This window comes from Dysidea avara, chromosome 2 (genome assembly GCF_963678975.1).
Source record: "Dysidea avara chromosome 2, odDysAvar1.4, whole genome shotgun sequence".
Classification (NCBI taxonomy): domain Eukaryota; kingdom Metazoa; phylum Porifera; class Demospongiae; order Dictyoceratida; family Dysideidae; genus Dysidea; species Dysidea avara.
Window position 1 is genome coordinate 13,105,992 of NC_089273.1, and position 12,218 is coordinate 13,118,209.

General features: G+C 39.2%; 1 protein-coding gene across 5 annotated transcripts in view; it reads right to left on the minus strand.

Moving 5' to 3' along the window:
* LOC136246648 (uncharacterized) overlaps nt 1–12,218 on the minus strand; it is a 30,501-nt gene that overhangs the window by 3,868 nt on the left and 14,415 nt on the right. For all 5 annotated transcript variants that reach the window (XM_066038179.1, XM_066038178.1, XM_066038177.1 and 2 more), the window contains 10 exons: nt 8,566–8,655; nt 7,578–7,641; nt 7,047–7,216; nt 6,512–6,539; nt 5,624–6,097; nt 4,659–4,843; nt 2,031–2,483; nt 1,280–1,414; nt 677–746; nt 27–88 (listed from right to left, as the gene is read on the minus strand). In XM_066038179.1, the coding sequence (XP_065894251.1) occupies nt 27–88; nt 677–746; nt 1,280–1,414; nt 2,031–2,483; nt 4,659–4,843; nt 5,624–6,097; nt 6,512–6,539; nt 7,047–7,216; nt 7,578–7,641; nt 8,566–8,655 (1,731 nt within the window). The remainder of the gene's footprint in view (nt 1–26; nt 89–676; nt 747–1,279; nt 1,415–2,030; nt 2,484–4,658; nt 4,844–5,623; nt 6,098–6,511; nt 6,540–7,046; nt 7,217–7,577; nt 7,642–8,565; nt 8,656–12,218) is intronic.

The following is a 12,218-nucleotide window of genomic DNA, read 5'->3' on the forward strand; positions in this document are numbered from 1 at the left end:
CAACCAAGAGACACGACGCAGTCTACCTGTGGTGATGATGGTGTATCAGTTTCTGGCAGAACACTACTAAAGATCGGTACAGTACCACCTGAAAGATAACAACAGTTGTATGATGACAGTTTAAAGACAGGCATATGAGACTAGTAGTATAAGATCAAACTTTAGATAGTTTCAAAATCGTTTTCAACAAAAAACAGACAAGAAATTTACACTAAGCAGTGCTCCCGATAAGAATTCTTAAGTGCCAGGACAAATGTCCTGACAAATCCAAACTTATCCGGACATACGTATTTATACTTTACATGGACACAAGTGCCTATAACACTGTCCGTAGTAAGCATTCTCTAATGTAAGGCACTCTGGCTATAGACATTCCCTTTGTTGTGCTGACGATAGACTTCTTTTATGTGCTGAGACACTATACAAGTGATTTTGTGAGGTTTCTGTACAGCAGAGAGGTTGGCATTGGTACATTTGTGGTCACTCTCTTGGTGGAGTTTTTGGGCTATTTTGATAGGACATTATGTCCTGCCAAATACACTGATGGTCAGACATTGGATAATTTGTCCCAGTGTCCGACTGTTATCAGGAGCAATGCACTAAACAATACAATCATCGTCTATTCTAATACAACACTCATAATTACATCAACAGTAAGTACACCACTACAACTTACTATCACTTTTAATCTGGTCAAACACTGGTGCTAGATTCTTAACAAGAAACTGATCATTAGAACCATCAGCCTGTAACAATGGAAACAGCACATGCACCAAATAGCACATGCACCAAATGGCACAACACACACATGCACACGCACACGCACGCACGCACGCACACACATACACACAATGCCTCTGGCAGCTATGCAAAACAGCTATTACCATCCAGTGAACTACCAATGAGATGTCTGTGTACCACTCAGGCATTCAAGTCTTTTGTGAAGGAAAATCCTCCTGGGGCAGCATTAGTGGAGCACTGTCAGGTCACATGGATAGAGGATGTGGACTCAAAAGTTCCACAACGACCCCAACACCACTAAATGAGACAATGATAGTTGGCATTTGTTTCCCTAGCTAACACCTAGTAACCATTGATGATGGCTGCTTCCCCAGTTTACCAGATCCCTATTATACAGCCAGATAGAATAAGTAAAGTTTCTTGCTCGATGAAACAACAACAAAAGTATATAACTTGGCACACATATACACTTAAATAGGATCTGTTTCACTGGTTGCTAGAGACATTTAAAAAGAATGCACAACACATGTATACCTACCACTGCAGGTTGCAAGAGGCCAGGTTGACCACCATCATCAACTGGGTCAGTGTTGGAATGACGTTTAAATGCTGCTCTGCGTCCTGATCTTTTAATAGACTGATTCTTTGATGATACCCTCATGGACTGACTCCTCTGTGTGTGTGGTGATAACACGTCACACAATCACATACACACTAAATACAGTTACTATACTAGTCAGAGGAGGATGCCACAATTCTGTGATTATGCAGCCAAGAATGGCACCAAGGTAAAGGATTTCTTTTGTTCATCTAAAATGACACTGTTGTGTTGAGAATCATTATAAGGGCCCTCACACACATATGGTATAGATACACAATTGGTTTTAACAAAAATATTTGGCAATAAAATAGTTCAACATCTTTGAGATCACAAGATGAAGGATCAACCTTGTCTGAGTACCAGTACAAGGAACACACAAAGAATATGCTAGGGTTACAAGTCCTATAAGGCTGGCAGCATGAGCAGTGTATCGTGTGAATTTTTAGTTGTACTGTTTGTTATGTTACAGTGTATGACAAAAGGGGCTATTGTTTCATATTGTAAATGGATATAATTTTGGATCCTTTATGATTGAGAATACACAATTAAAAATGTATTGTCAATAACCCCCTCCTCCTCCTATGCAACACACACACACACACACACACACACACACACACACACACACACACACACACACACACACACACACACACACAACACACACACACACACAAACACATCTTACCCTCAATGGAAGGCTGGTAGTCACCAACTGATCCTCGTGGTCACTCACTACAACATAATCCTCATCTTCATCATCATCATCACTTTGTGTATAATCTTTGCTCTGGCCCTCCTCTGATTGCCTTGACAACAGACGAAAACGTTTACGAGCAGCTGCCCCTAATATCCCTGGAGCAGAACCTGATAATGAATATGTAATACTCCTTGTCACCGACATGCTACGTCTCATGCGAGGCAGAGTACTGCTGGGGGCAATAAAACGTCCTGAGGCAGTTATGAACATGTCTTCATTGGTAGCCCCAGGCTGTTGTGAATTGTCCTTGTCAATGAGTCCACTGTACATGGGACTGGAGTGTATGGCAGGATCAATATCATGTTCCTCCTCTGAGTCAGTATCTGAAGATGTTGTGTGTACTTCAGTCTTTATGACTGCTGCGGCCTCCAAGTCTCCTTCCTAAGGATGACAGAAAAGTATATTAAACAAAAAAAAAGCATTAAGATGGACCTTCAGTGCTGGTCACTGTAAAGTGCTAATAATAATAATAATAAATACAGTACAACTGTAGCATAGAAGGTCTCCATTCTCTGAACCAACGGGCTACAGTGTTCTTACTTACAAGTGAGCGAATCAAAATGAAATCTATTCATTTACTTAATTTAATCACTCTAATTTAGTATGTGGCTTTTAATGAAACAGAATACTTTGACATAGCAAAGAGGACATGAAGTGGAATTTTCAACCCTTAAGGATCACCCTGGTATTAGGATTACTCCGTACCTTCAATGTTGTGTGTAGAATTGATATAGAAGCACACAATAACACAATGAGACTATAATAGGGTAGGCTAGCCAACTACACTTATAATAACTCTGTAGAGCAATTACTATGGTGGTGTAACCTTAAGAGATTCACTGTAGTATTGCTATGTATAGCTACATACATATAATGTACAGGCGGGCACTATGGGACGATATTCTTACTGCTGTAAATTGCTTTTACTACTTGCTTGGGAATAACATGCAATGAACAAACAATTATGAATTAGTCTTTGCTAACACACAAATCCATCAGATAGACCTTTCTCTTGCTAACTTTTGTGAAAGCTACTTAAGGCCAGGCAAAGTTAATTCACACAGTTTATTGTCTCGGTTTTCCAAAAAAGCATGTGGTCATTATTTCACTTTGGGAACTGAAATGTGCAGAAATTGCTGCTGAGCTGCATTTCAGCTAGAAGTCACATTGCCTTTATCACATAATACTGTATGCCACTCCCAGTTACAACTAATTTATTTATAGCCATTGTAGTGTTTGTAGTGTAATGCAACATCACTGCTAGCATGTGATATTAGCTACGTAGAGTCTTTCCTAGATAAATCACAAGTTACCGTATAGTGGGTTATTTTCGAAACAGAAATTTTCGTACAAGAAGCAAAATCTGAATTTCGAAAGAATTCAATTTCGAAGAGTGCATATTTCGAAGTCCGGATGGATTTCAAATAAACGGAAATTCGTGTCACAAATTATGAAAATGCGTGAATGTTTGCCAAAAACTGACTTACTGATGGAATAATCCCCATTCCTGTGCACTGGAGAGAAGACTGAGGGAGTCTCGGGTGGAGTGAACTCACTGGCACGATCACGCTCGATCATAGCTAGCTCATATCACCATAGATTCTAGAGCAGATGGCATCAATTCCCATTCTGGATCACCTGTTTTTTGGTTATTGGTACAGTAATGATACAGTTTACCCATTATCATCAGCAATACTGAGCTAAAACTCAAGGAATACACGAACGAATCGCCGAAAGTTGGACGGTTGCTTTCACTTGTGGGAATTTATTTTCGAAAAACAACCGGACGTGGGAATTTATTTTCGAAGAGAAGGGCCTCTTCGAAATATCCGAAAATAAAAACCTTTCGAAAATTACCAGCTATATGGTACTGAAAACTGTAAAGTAGGAAATTTTCTTTCAAGATAATTTAGTTGTAAAATATATTCGATGTTATATTTTCGCAGGCAGCTTAAGCCACAACAATATTTCACCAGTGAATTTTTTTGTACAAACTGCTGAGTTATTAACCTCTATACTGTATCTGCAGTCAGCACACCATTGGGATTAGAAGCCAGCACCGTTTTCGCTACGTTCCTTTGCTGTAGTGCGCAATGCAGCACACAATGAAGTTGATCAAGGTATGACAACGTTAAACTGGTATCTGTTGTACAATGAACATCTAATTGTAATGGATCCCTACAGTTGTGACTGCATTAGGTATGCTTCAACCTTTTGTTGTAGTCGGAGCTAGTACAATCATATGCAACTACAATAATTCTGGCAGAGAGGGCTCTATAGGCCATTCTGTTTTCTCCATCATTCCTCAGTGTTCAAACTAGTACACTAGTTTTGACCTGTGTAATATAGCCACAAACTTTATGACAAGCTACCAAATAATATTTCACAATTAGAAAATATTCACGACCGTAATATTATTTTCATTGGTTGAGGCAACCACAAAATATTCTTACTCTCGAATATTTCCCTATCTATGGTAACATGTATAAACTACTATACATTGTTAATTTCTTATAATGGCATGACTATAGGGCTTATATTCCATTTAACACACACCTCAGGCTTTCCACCATCAGTGACATCATCAGATGATGTTGGTTGAATAATTTTATCATCATCATGGAGACCAGGTTCATCAGTTCCTGTTGTTGTCAATGGCAACTGATGATTATTTTCTGTGATGTCATCATGGATCATGTGATCCTCTTGCATCACGTGATCTTCTGCATCACCATCACATTCTACATACATGCATAAACATCCATAATTCACACACACACACACACACACACACACACACACACACACACACACACACACACACATGCACACACGATTTGCATAAACAATGTACATACTTCAAACATTTCATAAAGTGTTACATCCCCAGCTGTTGGTACACAAACACTAGTCTTGCATGGATAATCAGTTCAAATAACTTGAATAATCAGTTTTGATTAAAATAAAAACCGATGCTATTCTCTACTTACTGTGTAGTATAATGATGTGGGGGAGGCTAGACATAAGTTATTTGGCATTTTCATGAAGATATGTGTTAATGGTCTACAAGTCAAGTCCACAATAAACTGTCAGGTTTTAGGCTCCTATGTAGTACTGTACATCAGTGTTGTTTAATATGAGTCATTTAATAATGACGAGGATAAGTATTAATGCAAGCAAAAGTTATGAGTATGAATTAGTCACCTGTAGTATATACTGTATATAGTCACTGTACAAATTGATTTCTTTGTTCTATCTACCGTCTAACGTTATCACTCCAAAACTGCTCACCGTAATAGGCTAACCCATACTTTGAACACTGTAAATAATGCTAGCGTTGAAAAAAAAAAAGAAATTAGAATGTTGTGTGAGCTAGGTGGGTATTGGCTGAGAAAGTCACAAATAAATAAGCTAGTAATGGAAGCCTACTCATCAGAAGTTTTCTACCCAACTGAGAGAGGCTACAGCTACAACAAAACAAACAAACAACAACAATACAAACAGACAGCTAACATACATACCATCTTCAGGTATTGGGGTCATTGGTGGTTCTGTACAAATCTGAATATCACCAAGGCTGACAAGAGAGCTACGTTTAGAGGATGCCACAGACGTCGCATCACTATCTTCCCCTTCCAAGTTGACACTCTCCAATGATGATATACTAATAACTGATTCTCTGTAGGGCAGAATTCCTTTAGGAATCTTTCCAGCTGTTTCATCAGATACAAAATCCATGATCTTGTCTTCTTCTATTTGTGCAAGAATTGACAAGTTTCTCAGATCTCCTCTACCCATTTTGCCATCTTCTCCACTGTCTCCAATATGGGAGTCGTGAGCAGCTAACTTTGACCACTGTAATGGGCCGTCGTCTGGCGGTTCAACTAAGTGAATCATTTCCGTGTTTTCGTCTGCAACTGTGGAGTATCCTAATAGTTTGGGATGGGAAGGAGTCTCGTCTCGAATAATGTCAGAAATATTTGTATTAGTGGATCCTACAGGAAATAAAAATATGAACAGATTACAACATAGACATCAATATTCAAATGTACAGATTTAACTACTCTAATATAACAAACACTACTATATATTCTAATTGAGCAATCATCTTCCATTATGTGGGGTGAAGAGCGTACTGTAATCTTTTCCTTAATTACATACAATTTAAGCTTACTATCCACACAGTAAGGAGAGCACAACAATGCTGTTGGCACACAATTCACCCAAAATTGCAGTAAATTGTCCTCATGTGTACAATGCACACACACATACAGACAGATGTTTGTCCAAATGTGAACAGGATAAAAATGATACAGTATCCAAAACTACAACACAGACCTGCTACATAGGACAGTAGAATTAAGGCTAAAGTGTACATATAGCGAAAATGAAATGTTTTCATTCCATACCTGGTTGTGTTTCCATGTCATCAGATTCCTAAGAAATTAACAAATTGATTTAAACATACACACAGCTTAATAGTACATGTACCAATTGTAGCAATTGAATGTCATATGTAATGACACAGAGTGAGTTTGTTCCCGGAGGAATTTACATATATGTAGCAGTAAATAAGCCTACAATACTGGAACCACAACAGCCACCATATAAAGTTGACACTGTTTGTTTGTGCCCAAATTTATTTTACTAATACATATAATATTCATATTAGAAAAGTGTCATGATCGTATTGGTCAAAATATCTCCTGATTATTAAGGTGCCATTACTAATAAAACTGTTCCATTTTTAGAGATCTAAATGTGTGTATAGTAATACAATTGGTACCATGGACAAGTCCTCATTATTATAAAGATTTCTTTGATATTATACACTTTTAGAGAAGAAGCAGTACAAGTACACGACATACAGCATTATAGTATGATATGGACATTAAAATTGTAATTGAAAATTGTTATCACAAGCTCCAACAGATCACTACATACCTTACTACGTTTGACGGAGATTTTTCTTCGACTTGCATGATGTCGGCTGAACACAACAGGACGTGGTCCAATGTCCTCATTAACATTTGATTGGTCTGAGAGAATTTGGCGTGGCTCGGATATGACCGGTTCATCTTCACGATATGACCGAGGTCTCTTTCTATTAGAGTCTACATGATGTGTGTGATGAGAACAATATAAAAACATGTCTCATGATAAAACAGTTTATACAAGCAATGACATTTTTAGTGAGCCCTAACATATGGTAGTGGTCGACACGTGTGTTATGAAGAATGGAACAAAAAATAGAGTAGAGACTGAGTTAATTGATAGTTTTGTATAAATACATCCTTATTCATCATTCCAAATGTGTTATGACAACCCAAGACAAGCTACATGTACAAACATACATATGCATGCAGACACATACATGGACTACACAAACACGTACACGCGCACACGCACGCACGCACACACACACACACACACACACACACACACACACACACACACACACACACAAAAGCTTACAATAGTCTTGCTTCCCGGAATGACTAATCAACTCAGCATTCCTCGGTAAAGCACTAGTCTTCATCTGCATGACAGCAGGAATAATATATGTGTTTAATCCATGTGTACCAGTACAATTTAATGTGCTCATACACAGAGACAGTTTTGTACTATATGTGACAGAATACACAAGAAGCTACGTATGTAGCATAAGGAACTGTTAACAAGGTGTGTAAACCTCAAGTTACGTACATTAGAACAAAATGTCAACAATCTGTAACTTGGAAGAGTATAATACTCCAAATTTTCATGATGATCAGTGAGAACTATTGACACATAAAATTTGTAGGAGTGTTATCACTGACATGGTTGGTTTTGTGTGGGTACGAACTAGGGCTGGGACGAATATTGAAATTTACCTTCGAATATTCGCTAATATAATTTCGAACATTCGAAGCTTCGGTGTTAGCTTTCAAGTTACATGTTTTCTTGTATTTATGCACATCCTTCTTAGGTTTTACCTTTCTAAACCTATTTAATAAGTTTGTAAGCATGTGGAAAGTGCATAGCAGCAGTACTGAATGACATGATCGATCAATTGCAAATGGGCGTGTCCGCTATACTGTAATCATGCACAGGTAAACACCGAGTAATGGCTAAAAGTTCATTTTCCATGTATTATCTATCACCTTATAAGGTGTTTTAAGGCTGCAACTATGGTAGCAAGCTGAACTATGATGGTTTAAAAGTGGGAATGGCACACGAAGATCAATCACGAATAGAAAAACATTGATTATGCGAGAGGAATAAAGTAACAACATTTATAATTCTTTCGTAGACTGAGTGCACAATGAAGCTTCGAAGGATACTTTTATAATTCGAAGGTTAAGTAAACTTCAAAGTTTACTTAACCTTCGAATTCGAAGCTTCGCCCCAGCCCTAGTATGAACCATATTTTCCTCACCTGTATACACCATGCAAACATACTAGCTCATACAGTAGTACTCACCCAGATCTCTTCAGGTGACAGACAGAGGTCAGTCTCAATCAACATCACTAGAGTATCCATCCACTTCATCTTATCATCTTCATTCTTTGTCTAGTGAGAACAAATATTATTGCAGACCAAAACTGACCAATATTCAAGTATTCAAGTGAACAACTTTGTGAAGTCATGAATGTGTCTATACACTAAGTACGTGTGTGTTGTGTTGTGCGTGTGTTTACGTACAACTTTACATATGTGGTACGTGTGAAAATACATTCACAGACATCACTAATATGGTACAGCAGGTGTTGGATGGCTTCCTATTACTAAACTGGACACCACAATTACAACTACAAACACACATTATATAAACCACTCAGTGGTGACATTGAGGCTGACCCCACACAATGGGAGAGATTCTGAACAAAGGGTAATGATAATGATATTAATTTTTGTACAAGTTCCCACTAAACTTGTGCAGAACTTGAACTACGCAACTACAAGCAGCTCTCACTATTTTTATTATGTACTCTTGACTGTACATATTGTTACACAATATGAAACACTAACATGCACACTTAAAACTGTGTAGCAGATTTGTGATTTTCATGGGTTGGCAGCAATCGGTAAAGGATAGAAGTACTCTCTTTACACACACACTCCTATATTGTATAGGAGAGATTTTGCGTACCCTCATGTAAAAAAACTCTCCTGTACACAAAATATGGGAGTACACGCATTTAAATAGTGTACCTCTACATTGCGGTGTTTTCCCATAATATATACGTAAGAGTAATACTGCATACCTACGCAAAATTCCATGATCTGTTTGGTAGTATATTTATTTCTATCTGTGCTGCTAAATGAATGGGAATCTGTATTCTGCGGAATACGGAATAGCGGAATAAGCAAAAATCACATTCTAAACTTTTGTTATTGTTTATAGCCACTATAACGTTTTAACATACGTACATTCCTTACCTCATAGAGAACACAATCACGATGGCACCGATCCTCTGGGCAATATTTAAATAGGGCTATTCACTCCAGAACAATCTAACTAAGCTAAACTATACTGTTAACTTCACTACATAATCAAAGTTCTTATAGCTATACTTGCTCATACCAGCTGCCACACACGAGCAGCTAGTTAGCTAACTGGCCGAACAGTTTACGACAAAACAATCCACCCCCTAGGTAGCTACCCTACATACATGGAATAATCTACCCTTTCTTATAACTCTGTTACCATTTCCTAAAATGTTTCAAATAAATCCGGAGGATAAATACTGCTTTCAGCTCCCAACATCAGAGCTCCAACCTCGGCCCTAACACTTCGTATATATAACTCTAATAAATTCGGGCAGTTACTCATGTGTGACAGCTGGTATGAGCAAGCATAGCACAAAGAACTTCTAGTTTTTTAGCGATTGTGTAGTGGAGTGTATTTGATGGTAGTTTAGCATAGTTAGATTGTTCTGGAGTGAATAGTCCTATTTAAAGATCGCCCAGAGGATCAGTGCCATCGTGATTGTGTTCTCTACGAGGTAAGGAATGTATATTAAAATGTTATAGAGGCCATAAACAATAATAAAAAGTTTGAATGTGATTTTTGTTTATTCCGTTATTCCGCTATTCTGTGGAATACAGGTTCCCGAGATGAATTGAAAGCTTTGTCAATGCTTCAATTGTCACCTTCTTTGCTGATATCAACAAAGACCATTTCTATAATATATAAAGAATTTAAACTTTTGTGATTCCTGAAACAGTATTTCATTAATATGGATTCCCTTACTTCACCTACATACTGAACATAAGAACATCTTGCAGCAAATGTTGTGGCTAGATGATGCAATCATCATTGCAGGCTAGAAATTACTGAGGCATCAATTTCCTGATATCAGTGGATCCACAGTGGCAGTTCCAGTCAGGAGGTGTGATGTTCTACCTGCTGGTGCCATTCACATTGTACACAGTCAATCAAACCACTGGATATGTATAAAGTTAATGAGAACAAGTCATCTGTAAACCTGTACGATAGCAAGTACTCAAACATACCATCCCCAGTTATAGATTTGATTCTTGATATCACCAACTATGAAGGAGATGTAGCTACCATCAAGAGCATGAAAATACAAGGGGTTGTACCAGTGGAGAGATCCGTAGGTCCTGAAGGGACGAGGAGGGTTGGCCAGGGTAGACATTTCCACAAGTTGAGCTCACCCCACTTTAATCCCTTTAGCAGCTGCCCACTCTTTAAATTCCCAATCATATACGAGCCACTATCAGCCACCCAGATCTGGAGTACTACATGGAGGTGAGCAGCGAGGCCTACCGCTTCCTCTTTGGATGCTGCTGGGGTAGACAGGAGGACTGCCATGAGCATGGCGTAAGCCTGCAGTCAGCTGTAGAGGTCAATAATAGTTGGAGATTTCCTGGGAACCTTGCTCACAATGTGGCCTTCCACCATTGACGAGCCTTCACGTGGGTCGGATCCTCCAACAAGCTGGGCTAGATTCACAAGTTCTCAGCATCTCCTCTGTGAGTCTTGTGGGAACCAAGGGAATACCCTCCGAGACTACTAGGCAATGGTCTATGGAGAGCTGAGAGAGGACCGACAGGCTGCTCACAGGGGGAAATAGGAGTCCCCATGTTGCCAGTAATGGTTCAACTGGAAGAAGTCACCTGAACAAAGCAAATAGCAGAGATAATGGCAGCTCTATTGCATTGCAATAGTGTGCTGCACTGAGCAAACAAAGAAATTTATATGACAGATATGATTAGTTACCACACCCCTTTTTCTCAGGGCCCCTTTGGAGAATACCACTGGCTGGATGATGGTCTTGTACTAAAACTAGCAGTAATGCACTACGAAGGAAGAGACAGATAGTGCACTGCACCAACATCAAGGGTACATGAACAACAGAAACAACAATGGTCAATATTCGATAGTTACCTGACAATGTAGGTGGGGCTTGCACCTTAGTGGGAGTAGCAGTGGAGGACAAAGGTTCCTAAATGAAGGTCTCGGCTGTTGTAGGATTCCAGCCACCACCGTGGCAATGTTGGACAGGTCATTCTGGGAGAGACTCAAACAGACAGTGGACGATGTGGGAGGCTGTAACACTGGCGCAGACACTGGTATCACCGTGGCAAGGGGGGGGGGGGGAATGGAAGTACTGGGACTTGTGGAACTGAGGCCGCAACCACTGGAGCAGAGATGACAGAAACCACTGGATGTGGATAACTGAAGGTACGGAAGCTGGAGCCACTGCAGACGAAACTACAGTAGCCAGATGCTGATGACCAAGTTCATACACTTTCACACAGAGCAAAGACACAAGCTGTTGATACACTGAGCAGAGTCCAGAAACAATGAGTTAATTATCCCACTTGCCCCCAATAACCACATTCCATCAAGTGCAAGAGGTTTGAATAGAATGACAACAAAGGGGAGAATGCATGGATTAGATGCGTTAACACTGTTTAACCTGCAGTTAAACTTGTATGAATGAGTTGGAAGTATAGAAAATGGTGGGAAATACTAGTATCTGTATATGGATCCCAATTCCCTCAAGCAGGTAATATGTAGTCATCTGATTGCCACACCCATGTGCCCATGTGTGCCTACAGCATGACACCCACAGTCACTTTTATGCCTGTAACTAACACAA